This window comes from Mya arenaria, chromosome 12 (assembly GCF_026914265.1).
Source record: "Mya arenaria isolate MELC-2E11 chromosome 12, ASM2691426v1".
Classification (NCBI taxonomy): domain Eukaryota; kingdom Metazoa; phylum Mollusca; class Bivalvia; order Myida; family Myidae; genus Mya; species Mya arenaria.
The window spans coordinates 27351715-27372546 of NC_069133.1; the positions used below are offsets into that span (position 1 = coordinate 27351715).

General features: G+C 35.2%; 2 protein-coding genes across 2 annotated transcripts; both read right to left on the reverse strand.

The window, feature by feature from the left end:
• Positions 1–410: 410 nt before the first annotated feature.
• On the reverse strand, positions 411–10518 carry LOC128212454 (uncharacterized). The gene is made up of 7 exons (XM_052917920.1): positions 10045–10518; positions 8562–9363; positions 6118–6275; positions 5556–5696; positions 3765–3993; positions 3149–3273; positions 411–1634 (listed from the first exon to the last, which is right to left on the reverse strand). The coding sequence occupies exons 1-7, from the start codon at positions 10345–10347 to the stop codon at positions 1329–1331; spliced, it is 2064 nt and encodes a 687-aa protein (XP_052773880.1). The 5' UTR covers positions 10348–10518; the 3' UTR covers positions 411–1328.
• Positions 10519–13685: 3167 nt separating this feature from the next.
• LOC128211791 (DDRGK domain-containing protein 1-like) lies at positions 13686–20764 on the reverse strand. The gene is made up of 8 exons (XM_052916859.1): positions 20629–20764; positions 20308–20448; positions 18257–18381; positions 17616–17717; positions 16669–16791; positions 14902–14940; positions 14439–14495; positions 13686–14051 (listed from the first exon to the last, which is right to left on the reverse strand). Exons 1-8 carry the CDS (start codon positions 20723–20725, stop codon positions 13788–13790), a joined length of 948 nt encoding a protein of 315 aa, XP_052772819.1. The 5' UTR covers positions 20726–20764; the 3' UTR covers positions 13686–13787.
• Between the last annotated feature and the right edge of the window lie 68 nt (positions 20765–20832).

Genomic DNA, 20832 nt, shown 5'->3' on the forward strand with positions numbered 1-20832 from the left:
CCAAAACAGTTGTCTCAAAATTTGTTAAAAATACTGCAAATCACAAGTGTATCCATTAAATTTTCAGAGCAGTAACAATTAGCAGTTAACAACGATGACGTTAACAACATTGTTTACTATAACAAAGTTCTAAGAGACTGGTCCACTATGTAATATCAGTGCTAATCACAATGCTAAAGTGATTTTTCCATCTTTTATGTGAATGAGGCCCTGAGAGCCCTTAGAATTGTGAAAATAGCGAAAAAATGCCTAAAATTGTAAATATGTTATACTATGATTTAAACAAAGAAACATAGCTAAGCCCCCTTAAAGTTCATGTATTTGAAGAATTTTAAGAGAAAAAGACTGCATTTAATAATACTTTTACTAGTTTTACTTTTAAAGTATTGAATTTTTTTTTTATACTTTATAGCATTTTTAAGTTTGAAATCTACTATAAATGAGGCTCTGATAAAGTGATTAGAAATAAAAACAAACTATGGTGAACTGCTACTTGATATAAACTGCCTATGTTTGGTAGACAAATGTTTACAAATTTGTAACTCGTGTTTCATGTGGAAAAAAAATACCGGATATAGCAATAATCAGTATCTGCAGCATACAAAAAATGAAAATAAACCCAATAAATCATTAATACAATGAAAACTACAGGGACAAGCCCAGAAATAAAGAAATAAAAAATAAATTCTGTTTAGAGGCACAAGACAAGAGCCCAAATGAACTAAATAAACTAGAGAGACACAACAGAATAACCACTAACACAAATACAAACTCCATAGACAAACAGCATATGCATCAAGATAAATTTAATGATATATGATGGGATTACTGCCTCGGAACCGTCAGTGAAACACGAGTTCAGTAGTTTGTATGGACAAAACATTTATAGTTTAATAGCAGTATTAAAGTGTTGTGCAGTAACAATTAAAATTGGCACACAAAACAGACCGATAGTCTTCATCAATACAATATTACACAATGTCATCATTGGACCGTGGTTTAATGTCCTTTTGGGGATTTTAGGAACATCCTTGTGATAGCTCATGAACGTTGGTAAGGTAGGATAATCCCAAATAAAACTGCTAAAAAATGTATATGAAACTGGTCAAAGTTATATAAATTTCTTCGCGCGAGTCGTACATATACTCATTTTGTTTCTTCTTCTTCGGGGTTATTAGGAACGTCCTTGTGACATCTCATATACGTGGCAAGGAAGGATAATCCCAAATAAAACTGCTAAAATGTATAAGAAAATTGTCAAAGTTATGTAAATTTCTTCGCAGAAGTCGTACATACACTCCTCTCCAACAAACTGCCGCTGACGTAAATCACCAATTAGACAGTTGATCTTTAGCTTCTTGTACGTATTCTTTGCTACATCCTTTGAATATCATCACATTTAGGTTGTTTTTCAATACAAGAGTACAGAAAACCTTTGGGTCACGTCTCTTGCTGAGAAGAAATTCTTGCACTTTGACGTTGTAATAGAAGTTCTTTGGTTGTATATACTCATCAACGTAAAGGTTTCTGATGTCATTTTCAAGCTCTTCTAATTCAAATTTGACTTTTAAGTATTCTTGGTATCCACATATTACATCTACAATAGGAGGTGAGGTCTCGGTAAAGGCTTGAATCTGAAATCACAAATTGCATGTTTAATTGCATGTTTGTTGCCAAGTCAAGGGACACATACTACTGATATTACTGCTGCTGTTACTGTTTCTACTACTTCTGGTGCAGCTGCTGCTGTTACTGTTGCCGTTTCTACTACAACTGCTGCTTCTACATCTACCATTGCTACTGTTACTGTTGCTGTTTCTACCACTGCTGCTACTGCTACTATTGCTACTGTTGCTGTTCCTACCGCTGCTGTTTCTGCTACCATTGTTGCTGTTTCTACTGCTGCTGCTGCTGCTACTGCTAGCATTGTTACTGTTGCTGTGTCTACTACAACAACTGCTAATACTTCTACCTTTGCTACTGTTACTGTTGCTGTTTCTACCACTGCTGCTACTGCTACCATTGCTGCTGTTACTGTTGCTGTTTCTACTACAACTGCTGTTTCTACTGCTACCATTGCTGCTGTTATTGTTGCTGTTTCTACTGTAACTGCTGTTGCTACTGCTATCATTGCTGCTGTTACTGTTGCTTTTTCTACTGCAACTGCTGTTTCTACTGCTACCATTGCTGCTGTTACTGTTGCTGTTTCTACTGCAACTGCTGTTGCTACTGCTACCATTGCTGCTGTTATTGTTGCTGTAACTGCTGTTGCTACTGCTATCATTGCTGCTGTTATTGTTGCTGTTTCTACTGTAACTGCTGTTGCTACTGCTATCATTGCTGCTGTTATTGTTGCTGTTTCTACTTCAACTGCTACTGCTACCATTGCTGCTGTTACTGTTGCTTTTTCTACTGCAACTGCTGTTTCTACTGCTATCATTGCTGCTGTTACTGTTGCTGTTTCTACTGCAACTGCTGTTGCTACTGCTACCATTGCTGCTGTTATTGTTGCTGTAACTGCTGTTGCTACTGCTATCATTGCTGCTGTTATTGTTGCTGTTTCTACTGTAACTGCTGTTGCTACTGCTATCATTGCTGCTGTTATTGTTGCTGTTTCTACTGTAACTGCTGTTGCTACTGCTACCATCGCTGCTGTTATTGTTGCTGTTTCTACTTCGACTGCTACTGCTACCATTGCTGTTATTACTACTGCTGCTGCTACTGCTACTATTACTGCTACAACTACTTCTACTGCTTATTGTTTGGATGTTATATTAATTGATATTTTTTAACATTGCCATTTAATTTGCTTATGGTGTCTGAATTATTACAGCTTTGTGTATTCAAAGAACAGCTTCACATGTTGATTAATACTTGAATTGATTTCAAATGTGCTCAGCTTTGAAAGGATAGGTATGACCTTACTAGCTATACATGACTGTATAGTTTCTTGCCCAAATTTAAGGCAAGCATTTAATATTTCTTTCTATTTCTGAGAAATCTTAAAAAAAAGTTTGTTTTTATTTACAGTGTACATCATTAACAACGTTTCCATATTTGATCCTATAACAGTTTTTTTCCTGGTCATGTTAGGTCAGTACAGGTCTATAGTTTTACATACGCAAGTAGCAATAAGAGATAATGTTACCTTCACAGTTTTGAATGTCTGCCTGATATTTGTGATCGTCTCTTTGAACAAAAAATATGCAATATGAGCAGTTTCTCCACGTAATCGCCACTCTACGTTACCATCTCTTAGCTGTATACTTATCCCTGCAAAATTTTAAGAACAATCAAAGCACTGACAGTACTGTAATATTGGGGCGGTGGATAATTTACCAAAAACTGACATGATACCCATTGCCTTGCGATCCCTTTTAGATCAGTATCAATTGCACCACACAGTTATGAAAGATGCATTTATCTCTTATATAACTCACAGTCTACGAATGATATTGATTACATGCACATTTTAAATCTAATGAGATAGCTGAGTTTAAGATCATTATATATATATAAACCATCAAAAACTCACTTGAAGAAATAAAACATTTAATAAATGTCAATGTCAAACAAAGTTTTATTTTGGAGTTAATATGCATATGTTTTTCTCAGTTTCACGCTTTGGACTCGTTATCATATATCTATGTACAGTACAATCATTTTATACAAAACCGTTACTTTTCAGCCATACATGTCAGTTAAAGTAAATGGGTTCCTGTTTGTTAATTCATGCAAAGAAATGCAAAATCTGACCAACTTACCTGTCTTGGGCACAGACTCATTCAGATGTTCCAGCGTGTGTACAGCGAGGTCAAGGATCTCCTGTTGATGCCCATATATGGCAAGCCTGTCCCCCGTCCCACCTACACGGAGCCCAAAGTTTTGCTCCAGCAGAGCCCGCAGCCTTCCCAGACCACCTGTCACCCGCTTCCACTTATTTAGCAAAAACTTGGGGATCTTTGTGCTCATCTGTGGCTTTCCTAGGCTGCTCTGTAAAGATCAGGAGGTCGTTATAAACTAAGTCAATTTTGGTCGTAAATTGAAATTACCTTACTGCCAAAGTTTCATTATATTTGTGTGAATTGTACTTCAGCCAACACTGAAAATGAAAACCGAGCTGAGGAAATAAAGCATACTCCATGCATTACTATTTGTGTCGTTTATACAGATCAAAAAACATTTAAGTAATGAATAAAACCTTTTTTGAAACGGCTCCGAGGAGGTTAATTGATTGAATAGACGCGAAATACAACTTGTACTTCTACCAAATGCGTAAGTTTCAACTCGCAAACTCTTAAGACCATCACTGGCAAGTTAATTGTCTCTCGAATAAAACACTTTCCTAGTGATTTTGTAGTAGTCATAATACCTTCCACCTTATATATTACCTGCCATAGATCATACATTTTACACGTGTCCTAGGTATGTACTTTCCGAGTCTTAGATTTCCTTTTATGACGTAGCTCACAAGAAGCTGTCCACACATTCATGTATCCATACGAGCACTGTTTTCCAATCTCTGTTTAACTAGTTATTACATGTATATCTAATAACTTATTTAACATATTAAAAGTGTTCTTCACTCCCGCCAGTTATATGCAGTTATTGTTGCAGTTTCTTTGTAAGTACATGTACTTGTACAATGTGTTAAGTTCAACCGTATATCACAGAAGCAGTTTTACATGCTTTAGCTAGATTCTAACATAACATAACTGATACATGTAATGAATGACTTTATAGACTGTTCAATTAAGCAAGAGCAATTGAACATGCATTGTTTAGCAGTGGAGACGTTTAAACTGTCTCAGGTAACTTCTGTTTATAATGTATGTGTTTCGAGGCGGGTTTTATTTCAGCATAGCTTGTCTGACCTGCACACACAGGTTAAGTATACCACTGGAACGAATATTCAAATTACATATATACACTTTTCCCACATGCACAAGTAGTCTATTGCAATTCTTAAGGCATTTCACACTGAGTTAAATATGGCTGAATCTTGTGAAACTATCTCAGAAGAGCAAAAAGAGCATATTGTAAGATTCGCTGCCTATTGGATTAAAGCGCATTAATTATTAAATAAAACAGATCCAGACAATGTGTATAGGGAAACAGCTCTTCAATACCGTACTGTTGTTTATACAGATTTAAAACCATTTAAGTTGTAGAACTAATAAAACCTTTATTGAAACGGCCCTGAGGAGGGTGAATTTAATGAATAAATGAATAGAGGCCACGCGAAACACAACTTGTACTTCCAGGGTATAGAGAAACAGCTCTTCCATACCGTACTGTTGCATGAGGGGAAGCCTTGGTTAAGGAAGGTAAAAAAGTGTATTCAAGATGAGCTCTGGCCTGGCTGGCTGATTTCGGTGGCCTCTGATAAAGACATTGATGCTGTCAGATCCATAATAAGATGCCCGACTTACAGTGAAAGAATTTGGGGACATATCTGAGTTGCATTCTGCAGTGATGTATTCCTTATTGAATAAATTATTAAACATGCACAATGTTTGTATACAAATGTACGTTGAAAAACTTGATGAAGTTACCTCTTTCCTCTGCAATGAGACTTGTGTTTGAGCTGTATACGATGACTTTGTTGTCCTTGCTCTATTCCCTAAATATGTCTTGTCCAGTGGCTGGTGCAGTGGCCGGTCTAGTGTCCGATCCAGGGCTTGGAATGCTTGAACCTACAGTAAGGATGTTAACAGCTTATTTATTCTGCACTTTTGTACAGCTGACCAGTCATCAACATTACACTTTTTTTCACCTACTGTCGACCCCAAAAAGGTTATACAATAGGTTATACAAGAGTTAATAGTTTAAAAAAGTAAAGTACAGTGTCGTTAGTAATACGTCTTTATCTAGATCTTAAAGTACAGTGTGGCCCTATATGAGGCCAGTGACATCCTCTCTGTAACATACAATGTTCTATGCTAGAAGTACAGAAACTTTGACAAATAGTGGCCTGGTTATTGACATAGTATTGACAGGTATAAACATTTCAATACTGAAAGTCGCCGGGACACAGATAAAAAATTCGCATAAATATGTTTATGTTTGTACTTGTTGAACATTCTGTAATATATTCAGTTTTCAATACGTTCATACCTGTAGAGAGATGATTGGAGTTTTCTCCCTTAGCTGGTCAGCACACAGTGGGCACTGTGCAGTGGTGGTGAGAGAGGGGTCCACACATCCTGAACACAGCACATGCTTACAGGCAAGGTACACAGGGCTCGAACACTCACGCTGACAGTGGGAACATTCTAAAATGAAATCTTTACTATTAAACATTTGCTTAATGCAATGACGTGCATGTCTGTGAGTTGTTCAATATTGAGCTTGTCTTTTACATACTTTCGGTCTTTCAAGGTTAAGTATATAAACTCTTTAACTTGTCTTCAATATTGTGTATACTTAGGTCCTCAACATTGTATGTTTTGGTATTAAGCAATGTATTTAATCTAGGTTTTTAATATGATGTATCATGTCTTCAACATTGTGTACATCAGTTCTTTAACAATGTGTATATCATGTCTTCAACATTGTGTATACCATGTCTTTAACATTGTGTATACCATGTCTTCTACACTGTGTATACCATGTATTCCACACTGTGTATTATGTCTTCAACATTGTGTATGCCATGTCTTATTATTGTGTATACCATGTCTTCAACATTGTGTATACTACAGTACTGTTAAGACCAAACTTGACAGTAAGTGTATGTCTTTAACATTATGCATATCATGTTTTCAAAAATGTGCATATCATGTCTTCAACATTGTGCATATCATGTCTTCAACATAGTATACATCATGTCTTCAACATAGTATACATCATGTCTTCAACATTTTGCATATCATGTCTTCAACATTGTGTATAACATGTCTTCAACATTGTGCATAACATGTCTTCAACATTGTGCATATCATGTCTTCAACATTGTGCATAACATGTCTTCAACATTATACTATGTCTTCAACATTGTTCATAACATGTCTTCAACATTGTGCATAGTATGTCTTCAACATAGTATACATTATGTCTTCAACATTGTGCATAACATGTATTCAACATTGTGCATATCATGTATTCAACATTGTGCATATCATGTCTTCAACATAGTATGCCTCATGTCTTCAACATAGTATACATCATTCTTCAACATTGTGCATAACATGTCTGCAACATTGTGCATAGTATGTCTTCAACATTGTGCATAACATGTCTTTAACATCGTGCATAACATGTCTTCAACATAGTATACATTATGTCTTCAACATAGAATACATTATGTCTTCAACATTGTGCATAACATGTCTTCAACATTGTGTATAACATGTCTTCAACATTGTGCATAACATGTATTCAACATTGTGCATATCACGTATTCAACATTGTGCATATCATGTCTTCAACATAGTATGCCTCATGTCTTCAACATAGTATACATCATTCTTCAACATTGTGCATAACATGTCTGCAACATTGTGCATAGTATGTCTTCAACATTGTGCATAACATGTCTTTAACATCGTGCATAACATGTCTTCAACATAGTATACATTATGTCTTCAACATAGAATACATTATGTCTTCAACATTGTGCATAACATGTCTTCAACATTGTGTATAACATGTCTTCAACATTGTGCATAACATGTCTTCAACATGATGCATATCATGTCTTCAACATTGTGCATAACATGTCTTCAACATTGTGCATAGTATGTCTTCAACATAGTATACATGATGTCTTTAACATCGTGCATAACATGTCTTCAACATAGAATACATTATGTCTTCAACATTGTGCATAACATGTCTTCAACATAGTATACATCATGTCTTCAACATAGTATACATCATTCTTCAACATTGTGCATAACATGTCTGCAACATTGTGCATAACATGTCTTCAACATTGTGCATATCATGTATTCAACATTGTGCATAACATGTCTTCAACATGATGCATATCATGTCTTCAATATTGTGCATATCATGTCTTCAACATTGTGCATATCATGTCTTCAACATAGTATACATCATGTCTTTAACATTGTGCATATCATGTCTTCAACATAGTATACATCATGTCTTTAACATTGTGTATACCATGTCTTCAACATTGTGTATACTATGTCTTCAACATTATGCATATCATGTTTTCAAAATTGTGCATATCATGGCTTCAACATTGTGCATAACATGTCTTCAACATTGTGTATGTCATGTCTTTAACACTGTGCATATCATGTCTTCAATATTGTGCATCAACATTGTGCATAACATGTCTTTAACATTGTGTATAATATGTCTTCAACATGGTGCATGTCAGGTCTCACCATTTTGTGAATATGCAATAATATATTCAGAAATGTACTATTATTTATTTGGTAAAAGGGATACTTTGAAAGAATAAGATTAAAGGAGATCCGCCATTTGGATCTACCATCTATATTTCTTTCAATCTAAAATGTCATTCAACTAGATTTCTAAAGGACCATACTTCAACATCATACATTGTATTACATAATCATACTAACCTTTACAGAATATGCTGAGGAACTCCTGTTTTGTGGCTTGAACTGTGTCTTTGTCCTTGGCTCGAATGCCAAGCTTGTATCCAGAGTCTGTTTGTTTCACCAGGCATAAGACATTACTGTCAGTCTCCTTCAGCAAGGCATACACCCTCAGTCGGAACACATCGCTGTCCGGTCTGGCCACTTCCTCCATCGCCACTGTATGCAGAGCATCAACAATATCCCTGAGGCCATAGTCAACCTCAGTGTAAGCCTCAGGGTCACAAGTCACAGTTATTTTGGTATCAATGTCTCTTAGATCAGACATGCTGTCAAACAAATGTTTTTTCTGTGCTTGCCTGAGATACTGATCAGCTTGTCTGGAAATTCTCCCAGACTGACTTGAACATCTGTCTGAACTGGCCTCAACAAATTTAGTCCATGATGTCCGAGTGCCATTACTGAACACTGTTACAACAACTGAATGATGTTCGGAGAATAAAGTCATTTTATCAACAAACAATTTTAATGTTATGATGGCAGACTCACCACAAATTGTCCACTCTATCTTTCCCTGCTTCACCCGTTTGGTTATGTCCTTACTCTGATTAATTGTGTCATTCCCCAGTTGTTTTACAGTGTCACATACAAGGTCCAGCACCTGGTCGTCATCAGCAAGCAGTGTTACACTTGAACTTATATAGTTTGCACACACCTGAAGGCCAAGCTCGGTTTTTATAAGGTCTACAGCTTGACAGAAATTCAGACCATATCTCTCTCTAAAGATTTGTAACAAATCTTCATCCACATGTTTGGACTTTGACATCTGTTGGACAACAAAGGTAACCAAAACATTAGTATTTTGCAGTACTGGTATCCCTTTCGAACTATTTGTGCTTTTTAAAGTAAAAAATTAACAAAAATACATAAAAATTGTCATTATTTCTAAGTATACTGTATAAAGGGCCATAAAGGTAAATATTAAGCATTAGTTACATAACAAATAACAATAAAAAATAACAACCTAGTGACCTTACTTCAAGATTTTGTTATGACGATCCAATAAGATGTATTTTAGGGACTGGATTACATTTGATAAAGCAGATATGTTTAGACATCCAAAAAAAAGTATGAAATGTTAACAAGGTGCTTGTTTCATCAAAGTTCAGTTGCTTTCATTGTTAAAAAAATGAAAAAGGTGATAGGAAATGCTCTACCATGCTGAAAAGCATTACCTAGTTACGCTACTAAAAATTGAATTGTTTTAGGCATCAACGAGGATCTTTCAGTCGCTGTTTGGTGTTCATTCATAAAAGTAAAATGATCAATTTTAGTAAAATATTAATCTATTTGCCAGCATAAATCATTGAGTAGATCTCTTTAAATAAACGTAATCCATAAAAAAACTTACTTAACTTTTTGCCACAAAAGAAATTGGTTTAAATAAACTTGTACCTACATGTATATATAAATATTGACATGTCAAAAAAGAATATGTTTGTCTTACACATTGTACAGTGGTGTGGCGCAATGTTCCACCAAACCTGGCATGCATTTCCTCACAGAGGCCACACATCTTCTGACAGCAGTGGGGGCAGTAGCGGGAGGCGTGGTTAGCCTCGATCTCACACACATCACACGGCAGAGTGCCCCGCCCCGCTCCTAATGTACTGGGGGTCAGGCATGACACTGACTCTGCATCTGACGAGGGTGTAACTGTGGACTCCCGCCCATAACGAGCCTTTGTGGTAGCTCTTTGTCTGTCTATAGGTGTGTAGGACTCATCTGATCTTAAACTTGCACTATCCATATTGTTTAGAGGTCAGAGGATCACGTTGTGACTAAATAAAGACTGTTCATGTGGTATGACTTAAAATAAGTACATTAAACAAGTTTCACATAATTTTAAATGTGATAATCATTTTTATCCTAAATGTTACTCCACAATATATCTTTCTTCGATATCATTACCAAACACGCGAATCACCTTTTAAGATAGCTTGCATATCCATGAACGATTTGTTTAAAATGTTCAACATATATTTCATTAATTAGTAGAAAAAGTGCAAGTGAGCCCAAAACCATTCATGTTTATCAATTTCATTATCTAAGATCGTGTATTTTACGTTGATAAATCAGTGATCTATGACACAAATGTCATTTGATAGTCTTTCAACTGTTTTAAAGCACATTTTAAATCGAAGGGCATATCTATTTACATGGACGTATATGATATTGTAACAATATAAGTCATTACAAATGAATGGTGCGATGGTATTGTTTAGTTTAAGTTCTAATTCAAATCTTATGAAATAGTTTTAAGATTTCTCCAATCATGCATGTTTATTAAATTATGTGACATATCTTGCATGTTCATTTAAATATGTGACAGATCTTGCATGTTCATTAAATTATGTGGCATATGTTGCATGTTCATTAAATAAAGTGGCATATGCTGCATGTTCATTAAATTATGTAGCATATCTTGCATGTTCATTTAAATATGTGGCATATATTACATGTTTATTAAATTATGTGACATATCTGTTTAATGTATGTCCGTTCATCAAGTATAGTAATTAATGGTATTGTCTTCTTCATATACCAACATGTTTTCTGTATTCAAAATACTAGTTTGTTTCTGGTAATGTTTGCTTGATTTCAGCAGAATCCTGTTCTAACTATTCAATAATTAACATTACAGTGCAGAAAGATTTGGTTACAGAATAAATAGCATAACCTGGAACATAGTTTATCGAGAATTATTCTGCTGGTGTTAAAATGAATCTTTGAATACGAACAAGTCGTTGCCCTGTCATTATTACCTAGAAGTTCAAAAGAAAAAGTAAATTGCTTCATAATTGAGTTGTCCCTATGAAATGCATAATTTAACTGAGTAGTCATAAACACTGTAGAACTGGGTTATTTAATGTGAAAAAAACATGAATGTCTACTAGGGTTTCCTTTTGTTCAAAACATTACATGAAGCAAATACCTTTCTCAGTGTAAATGTCAGTAATTTAGTGTTCTCTTTGATTTTGTTTTTTGTCAAATTAGCATCATCTCCCAATGGGGTTTCATTGTAATTAAAGTAAAGATGTGCCCATCAAATACTCGCATAAACAATGTACCTAAAATGAAAACACTTGCATGTTATATTCACATATATATATTAATTATAACTACTAGGGAATTTCTCATGTGACCCCTATGTGTGACCTTGACCCTGCCATTGAGTGACCTTGACCTGATGTGATCATCACCCTTTACCTTTGTCTGCACATCTACCTCTAATGAAGTTTTGCCATATAATATCAAAATCCTTGAAATGAGGCTCAAGAGAGGGCTGACCACCAAGACCTTGACAAAAAGTGTCTATAACATGCAATCTGCGTGTTGTTGTGATGCGCACCCGGGCCCCCTGGCTATCAGGGAGAGTGCTCTACTGACTGAGCTACCAGACTGCTTACACACCTCCTCACCACCTGTTTAGGTATTGGTTCAGTGACATCTAATGCTATTGCATAAATTCACCAAAAAATTTCAACTGTGACCATCACATTTAAGGAAGGAGTCTGGGTTTTGTGTGCGACATATTGTCTTCATGTTGTGAACATTTGTAACTAGTTATTTGACTAGAACTCCGCGAGTCGGATGTGTCGCCTGACGAATTATTTAATGTCGACATTATAGCTGTTAGATTGGCATTTCATTCATTTATAGACAATGATGTTGCCATTTAACTTTCAAGTGTAGGTGGCATTTGAACCCTCAATCAGATATACCTACGGAATAAGTTTCAGGTTGAAACCTCCTATAGTTTACGAGATATGCCACGGACAAAACCTAAGCAAGAAAATTAACAAAGGGCAATAACTCTAAAAATATGGCAGCAAGAGTAACGATTCTTGTGTACTGCACTTGCCCTCAATGAGATCTATCTAGCTATGAAGTTTCAAGTTGATACCTCTTATATTCTTCAAGATATGCCACGGACAAAACCTAAGCAAGAAAATTAACAAAGGGCAATAACTTTAAAACTAAGAAAGCAAGAGTTACTGTTATTGTGCACTGCACTTGCCCTCAATGAGATATATCTAGCTATGAAGTTTCAAGTTGATACCTCTTATATTCTTCAAGATATGCCCCGGACAAAACTTTAAGCATGAAAATTAACAAAGGGCAATAACTTTAAAACTAAGAAAGCAAGAGTTACTGTTATTGTGCACTGCACTTGCCCTCAATGAGATCTATCTAGCTATGAAGTTTCAAGTTGATACCTCTTATATTCTTCAAGATATGCCCCGGACAAAACTTTAAGCATGAAAATTAACAAAGGGCAATAATTTTTAAACTAAGAAAGCAAGAGTTACTGTTATTGTGCACTGCACTTGCCCTCCATGAGATCTATCTACATATGAAGTTTCAAGTTGATAACCCTTATATTCTACAAGATATGCCCCGGACAAAACTTTAAGCATGAAAAATAACAAAGGACAATAACTCTAAAAATATGGAAGCAAGAGTTACAGTTCTTGTGCACTGCACTTGCCCTCAATTAGATCTATCTACATATGAAGTTTCAAGTTGATACCACTAATAGTTTAGGAGATATACCCCGGACAAGCGAAAATGGGACACGGACGCCGCCACCGCCGCCGACAAAAGTAACCCTATATGTCGTCTTTTCAGGCGACACAAAAATTGTCTCCTGCAGAAAGTTACATGCCCTGACATGAGAGCAGACAGTAAGACATACAGACGGACAGTTTACTATGTACCACCCTTCAAGGGCATAATAAAGCATGCAGAAAGTTTTTAATTTAATGGTATTGATAGTACATACAACTTCCTAACAAGACCAGGATATTTTCCCCAGACATAATAGTAATTAACAGATTTGTACATACATTCGCGTAAGTCACCAGTCTATAAAACTCTCAATAACCTATTTTTATTGTTAATTTGCTAAAAGGAGTCTTCGTATCTGAAGAATTTGGTATATTCACAATTTTATTTTCACAATTCTAAGGTCCCTGGCCCCATTCACAAAAAGATCGAAAAAAGCACTAACATTGAACATGTAAGTACAGTCTTTCCATAGATTGGAAAATATCCATTTTTACTACAAAGAAATTAAGACATGAAATCATCACAATCTTTATTCTGACCTTTGAGGTTTCATTTATAATTTACAAATAATTTACACACAAAATGAGCATGATAAGCAGAGATCCACTATAAGACCAATCACTCCGTGACCTCCACAATCTCTCTCATGTCTGTATCACCCACAATCAGTTTTTTATGAATGTCCGCGTTATCTGGGTTCAAGTTAATCAATCTACTACTGGACTCAGCCAGCTCTCGTATCGACACACGGCCGTGCTGTTTGATAAACTTGGCAACTGCTTCTAGCTCCTCAACGGTGATATAGATAAACTTTCCCCGGTCATCAACAACTCCCGTTAACCGCCCGTCTGTCTGCAGGTCTTGTATTCTGTTTATACAATCCTGAAAAAAGGGACAATACTTGATCAATACACAATATCAAGGGAGCAAACAAATAAAAAAATAGAGATATCACTGTATGTGATTAAAACCCTTGAAGGCAGCCCTCATAGGAAATAGCAGTGAAATATTTGGGAATCCCACCTAAAATTGACAATGCTGTGGAAAAAGTTATGGTTCTTCTACACTGCACTGAATCTCATTGTGCTTTAATTAAATTTAATCCAGTAGTTTTCAAGTAATGCACCAGACAAGAAAAAATAGAAACAAAAGACAATCACTCTAATTGGCTAAAAGTAATTGTGAGTGTACACTCCACTTCCTCTCATTATGTTATATCACTGTTTCAATAATATACTGATAAATAATTTAATTTCTTGAAGAGCGTACCTGTGTTTTGATTTTAAAGTGTGCAGCCAAATCTTCCAACATGACAACTTTCATCTCCTGAAATGCAAAAATTGCCAAAATAGTTGAGCATAGGCAGTCAAATATGGTTCCTTTCAAAATTGAGTGCATAGCCTACATAGTCATGTACATGTACAATTAGCAGCCTCCAGGCCATTATGGAATTTTTCATAGTCGTGTCATTGTACACGTACTGTTAGCAGCTAGATGGCTGTAGGGTTTTATATTAATTTATATATATATTTATATTAATTAGTATTATTGATAGTCATGCCAAATGACTTGACAAGTGTTAGTTATAAATTTCCAAGAATTAAAACGCAAAGGATTTTATACAGTTATAAATTATCCAATTTAATCTGAAGCATTCTAAAATGATACTTGCAAAGACAAACCCAAAACATGGCATCTTACTAACATTGTATAGAACTAACTGTTAGATTACCTTTATGTAGTTTATAAATTCTTGCAGCAATGACTGGGACTGTAAGAAAGGAAACAACATTACATATATGTACCCACAAAATACTAGATATAACATTACGATGTTCTGTAAAAAAGTACATGGAGTGAACAAAGAAACTCATAGATCAGAAGAAAACTATCAAAATAAATTTCTTTTTATCGGCTTCTTACAGTTACACTATAAAGTAAAAAACAAATGAACAAACTCAAAGCAATAAAATGTGATGTATAACAATTTCTAAGAAACACTCCGCACAAATTGCTAGATAGTCTCAATCTATTTCCCCCATGCCAAGGTACAATTTAACATTACATTGTTCTGTAAAAGTACACAGAAGAAATGAAGGAAGTCTTAGATCTGAAGAAAACTAATAAAAACAATTTCTTTTAGCAGACATGCTCTGAGTGACCTTCAACAGTTATACACAATACCAAGAAACAAATGAACTCACTCAAAGCAATAACATGTTATGTATAACAAATTCTGAGAATTACTCATCACAAACTGCTAGATAGTTCTGATTTTTCCCCCATGCCAAGGTACAATGTATGTGGGGTTTTTATCTTTGTATCTAACATGGCTCAATATATGGCATTTGTTGGTAAACAATTGTATAGAAGATCACCTGCGTGTACATGTGTGTCGGTGCTATAAACGATGATGGTGATAAACAGGAATTAACACCTAACTTATGTCATCACCTTTCTCAACATTTAAAGTACACATTCGGTGAAGAACTGTGTACATAAGTTTACCTGTATACCTGTTGATTGTCATTACAGTTGAAGATCGGGATACGGTATATCGTAAGACGTTTATAATTTCAACAAAAATATTTTTCGATTCAAGTTACCGTAATTCACCTAAGAGTTCGGACACTCTACATATTTGGACACCCATAATTATTTCCCAAAATAATTTATTTTGCGTACCTAATTTTCGGACACCCAAAGGACATTAATAATTATTTTCATCGTTTTTATAGTGAAGTAATGAAATATTCACAGGGAAACAAAAATAGCACTTACCGAAATCTCAACCAAACAGAGAAATATGATTTCCTAAAGCTTAATAATTATATTAACAATGATCTGAGTTACAAAAAATTGTTTATCAGGAGAGGTTCAAATGTCCAGATAAAATGGACATTAAATGACTCTATGAGGCTTCATTTATGATTTTCATTTACAAAAGAGGCTATCATGGCCATTCTTTGTAGCTGTAAAGAGAATAAGGCTTGTTTTTTCATGTCAAATCAATTTGGTATGGCCTAATGATGAATTCCTAGAGACAACTAGAAATGTTGTTTTCGTAGCGCGGCCTTCAAAACCGATGTCTCCCCTTCAGGGAGTGAAATGTTTATAAAAAAGGAAAATTTCATTTACATGTTGTTATGGGGTTGAAAATGAATTTGAATTCCTTCAAGTAGTTTTTGAGTAAGTTTGCATTTTTAAAAAATGAACAAGGGGAGATAACTCTGCAATAAAGTGTCCCATAGTTATAGTTCTTGCAAGGGGGCACAACTTCACATCATTATCTTTCTACGTTCTCAGAATCAATGACTCCCTTCCAGCAGTTTTTGAGTTCAGCTCCAGACAAAAAATTTGGTTGATGAAAAAAGAAGAAGAAATAGAAGAAGAATCAGCCGAATAATTACAAATTCATAAAGTCACCCTTCCAGTCTGTGGGGAGACATACTTAAGCAAAATAATGCCTGCAGTATGTGCACCACACAAAAATACATACATCGAGATTGGCTCCTTCCTCGGCCTCCCCCTCCTCCTCCACGGAGAACGCCTCCTTCAGCTTGAGGTATTCCTCGTGATCCCGCTTCTCCTGTTCCTCGCGGGCCTTCTTCTCATCCTCCAGCTGCAGGGGCAAAAAGATTTCTCAATATACAGCAATACAGCAAAATAAAGAAATGCAACAAGACCACATCAAGAGGATGCTAATGCTGACCTAATCTTATTAAAGTCAGAGTTATGACCCTAGTACACAGGTGCATATTTTCTTTGGCAACATATGAACAAAGTTTAATTTAAATATCTTAATTTTTTTTGTTGTTTGGCCAATATGAATTAATTGATAGATTTTCATCAAACTTTTTTAATTTATTTTTTCAGTTTTTATTTTCCTTAAGATGACTGTTTCAGCGTGTTTATGCTCTTTCTTATAGCATAAATGGACCATAGACATGTGCTTCTAGACAAATCATGAACACGACCGTAACAATTCACCTTTTTTAAATCTAAATGTTATACATCAACACAGAATAAACGCCATTCTCAGACGGTACAGGTCCAAAACGCAAATACAAACCCCAACATTTTTATTTAAAATTTTAGGGGTGGCGAAAAAAAGAGGGTGCTCACTCGGATGTAGATCTAGCACTTAATTTATAGTCGCCAGGGTAGAAGTTTTTGCATGCAGATGAAATAACACAGGCTATCACAATTTTTCTTTCTTTGAAAATCATTCATATCTTGAAGGGGTATCACTCTACATATGAAGCAAGACTATGTAACCTACATGTATCTTTATAAATGTGGTCAGACATTTTGATTTTCAGCCTGGTAAGGTGAAGTCACATGAACCATTATGCAGCATTCTACAGAGGAAGATGCATCAGCGAAATGTTATCCAAGGGCAGTAACTTAACTAAAAAAGTACTATATGTAGCCAGAGTGACCTACCCTGGCCTCCTCTTCCTGTTTTTCTCTCTCATCTTCTTTTTTACGCTGGGCCTCCAATTTCTTCTCCCGATCCCTTTTCTCCTCCCTCTCCTGCAGCTCCATCTACAAATAGGGCAGACTTTCAGTGAGACAAAGACAAATGTAAGCAGAATGCAATGAATACCTCCCATTTCTTAAATTGAGATGGCTCAATAAAAATTACGGTATTACACATGCAACTTCAAACTTTCGAAAATGATTCGATATTAGCTTCAAGACTTTCAAGCATTCAAGCTAACCATATCGTGTAATTACATGTTTTTATGTTGTAATTGCACTAACTAAGTGTTTTTTATGTATCATTTTTTTATAAAAGTAATTAAAATTTCTGAGTAGTTATTTGTGACACTCACTAAATTCTTGTCCTTACTTATTTCATTGTAAGCTCAATAATAAGGCTACCCCTAATGTCTTCCCAATTTCACCATTTGACAAAGGCTTACAATAAATCCAACTCCAGCAAATATTTTACGCAAACCCATGTTATTTAAACAGAGAATTAATGTTCCAATTTGGTAACAACTCAGTTTGAACTTCTAATTGACATTTCAATTTTATTGTTAAAAGTTTTTTATCAGAATACTCAAACCAAAGCTCCCTACTTCTCTTTGTCTTTTCTTTTCTGCTTTTTCTTGTAGTTTCCTAAGTTTCTTGGCTCCAATCTTCCCCTCAGTCTGCCCGATCTCATCAAATATATCCTCCTCCTCCATCTCCCCACCTTCTTCATCTAAAATGCAAACAGATGCCTTATGCTTACAACATTATTACAAATATAAATGCAATGGACAACACATGCATACCTTAGCTTTTTTGAAAGAAAACATTTAAATACAATAAGTTTAATACCCTTAAGTTCTTTGAAATCAAATCTTACCCTTCTCCCTTGCACTGAAATACATAGCTGAAATTGTTCTATTATGCCTGGAACAAATCGGCTAAATGCTAAAATCATCAATAGACTATTTGGCAGCTATTTATATGGACTGCATAAATAAAAAGCATATATAAAAGAACAAGAGCTGTCACAGAGACCGCACTCTCAACTATTACATTGCTTTTAAGTTTAAAAATTGCAAAGTTTGATGAAACACACATGGATCACTGTAAAATTAGATTACATGCAAAACCGTAATCAGATCTAAAGTTCTAAGTAAACAAAATAAAGGGTCATAATTTGCATTGTAAGCATGATAGAGTTATCATACTTCATTGTATTAAGTTTCAATGCATTACATGATGTATTTGCTGAGATATTGACTTAAATGTGGTTACATTCAAAACCTTAACCAGAATTTCTAAGTCAAATAATATGCATTATATGCAAAATACAGCTATCTAACATGATTATTCAAGTAGGTTGAATGGTTGAGAACCATTGTAAAAAGTCTCAATGCAATTCATCCAGTAGTTGCTGAGATATTAACCTTTGTGTGCTTACATGCAAAATCTTAACCAAAATTGCTATACAGAATAATAAAGGGTAAATATTTGTATTATATGCATGATCGAGTTATCTATTTTAATTCATGTACTGGTTAGCGACCTATTATTCGCTCGTACCACTTTTTCGCCCACCCAATTTAAACCAGCCAAAATGAAATTAATATTTTACACAAATCAGTCTGGCCTTTCATTGCGGCATCTTTTTTGATAGATAACAGCTGTTTTTTGCATTCAAATGTAAATAGTATGTGGAATACGACCCAAATAAACAGTTGCACACGGGCATGACATCATCACGTGCGCGCTCATTTGCATGAGGCCCTGTTAGGATTTTTTAATTTTCCTTATACCTTACACTATCAGACGACATTATTGATTTGTCATTATAAAGTATAAAACCTGTGTTAAATTATACAAAAACCATAAATTGCTGTATTTAAAGTTCAATTTTTGAAAAAGCAAATGGTAAAACCTGAAAACGGTGAAGTAATCGCCAAATTTTTCGTCTAAGGGAAGCAACTCAAATTTGAATTAATCATTACATTCTTGTATGGACAAGCGTTGTCCCCCTATAAATATGCATACATAATGTAGGTCATGTTTCAAGAAGGAATCCCAGTAGTTTTTAAAATTTTCTGCAAAGCCATAAAAGGCTTACCGAGTAGGTGTTGTATTATTTTAAACATACATAAACGGTATATAATAGTAAACATATTATATTTATTGATCAATTGTCATTTTAAACGGTCACTAGACTGGTCAAATAAAATAAAATTGTTTGAAGATATAGTTTGTATGAATGCATGAAAAACATAGTAAGAACAGCGAATTTATGGGGTGGGCGAATAATTGGTACAGTAGGGTGTTGTTTTTAGCGAAATTATAGGGGTACTTTGAACGTGGGAATATTCGGAATCCCTAGCTATTTTTAAAAACAAATTACACAGTTTTTGTCGGAAGAGCCAACCTGTCTGAGTGTAAAGTTTTATTGTAATAGCTATCTAGTGTCAAAAGTAACATAGGAAAAACCTCCATTTCCGGCCGAAAAGGGGTAGCTAACCAGTATATGTCCACAACGTTTTGTTGAATACGATGCTTGTTTGATTGGGCGAAGTTTCTTTCGCCTTTGTGTTGTGCATTGTCCAAGTTTACAGGATTGTGTACAATATATTGAATAAGATACATTTCAAGAACTTAATGCTGATCTTACCTGAATCTCCATCAGCCATCTGCATCCGACCACGCCTATTTCTCCGTCTCATCCCACCAGCCCTAGCTCCTGGGGGTCCCTCTCTAGCCCGCGGCCTACCTGCTGCTGCTGCCTCTGCCTGACCATCTTCTGGCCCTTTTTCTGAAATACACAGGGCATTCTGACAAACATTTTAAATAATAACATTTTTTTTTTAAATTCTAGATGATTAAAATATAAAACATATGTTACAGCTACATACAGGAAAAGGGACGGTTCTTGGCTATATACACATCAATTTATAATTTAAAGCAAATGATAATGTTAAAAATCAATAGATACTTTTGTCTCCTCCGCCAAAAATGTACACTAAGAGAATGACAAGCGCAATTATCGCAATTAACACTAAATACACTGTTTCCTGGCTGACAGGTGCCATATTGATCAATGATTGGCTTGATTGTAGGAAATGAAGTGTATGAAATAACGCAGTGTGAAACACTATTTTTATAGGTTTTAGGTCGAAAGAAGTGTTAAGTGGTATGT

What these genes read in the sequence shown, in the direction of transcription:
- LOC128212454 (XM_052917920.1), bottom strand. Translation starts at nt 10,347, where the DNA reads ATGGATAGTGCAAGTTTAAGATCAGATGAGTCCTACACACCTATAGAC. An exon ending in GCCACACCACTGTACAATGT is followed by an intron (nt 9,364 to 10,044) that starts GTAAGACAAACA and finishes GTTGTCCAACAG; the next exon opens with ATGTCAAAGTCCAAACATGT. An exon ending in AGACATTCAAAACTGTGAAG is followed by an intron (nt 1,635 to 3,148) that starts GTAACATTATCT and finishes TTGTGATTTCAG; the next exon opens with ATTCAAGCCTTTACCGAGAC.
- LOC128211791 (XM_052916859.1), bottom strand. Translation starts at nt 20,725, where the DNA reads ATGGCACCTGTCAGCCAGGAAACAGTGTATTTAGTGTTAATTGCGATA. An exon ending in AACAGGAAGAGGAGGCCAGG is followed by an intron (nt 16,792 to 17,615) that starts GTAGGTCACTCT and finishes TTGCCCCTGCAG; the next exon opens with CTGGAGGATGAGAAGAAGGC. An exon ending in ACTTTAAAATCAAAACACAG is followed by an intron (nt 14,052 to 14,438) that starts GTACGCTCTTCA and finishes CCCTTTTTTCAG; the next exon opens with GATTGTATAAACAGAATACA.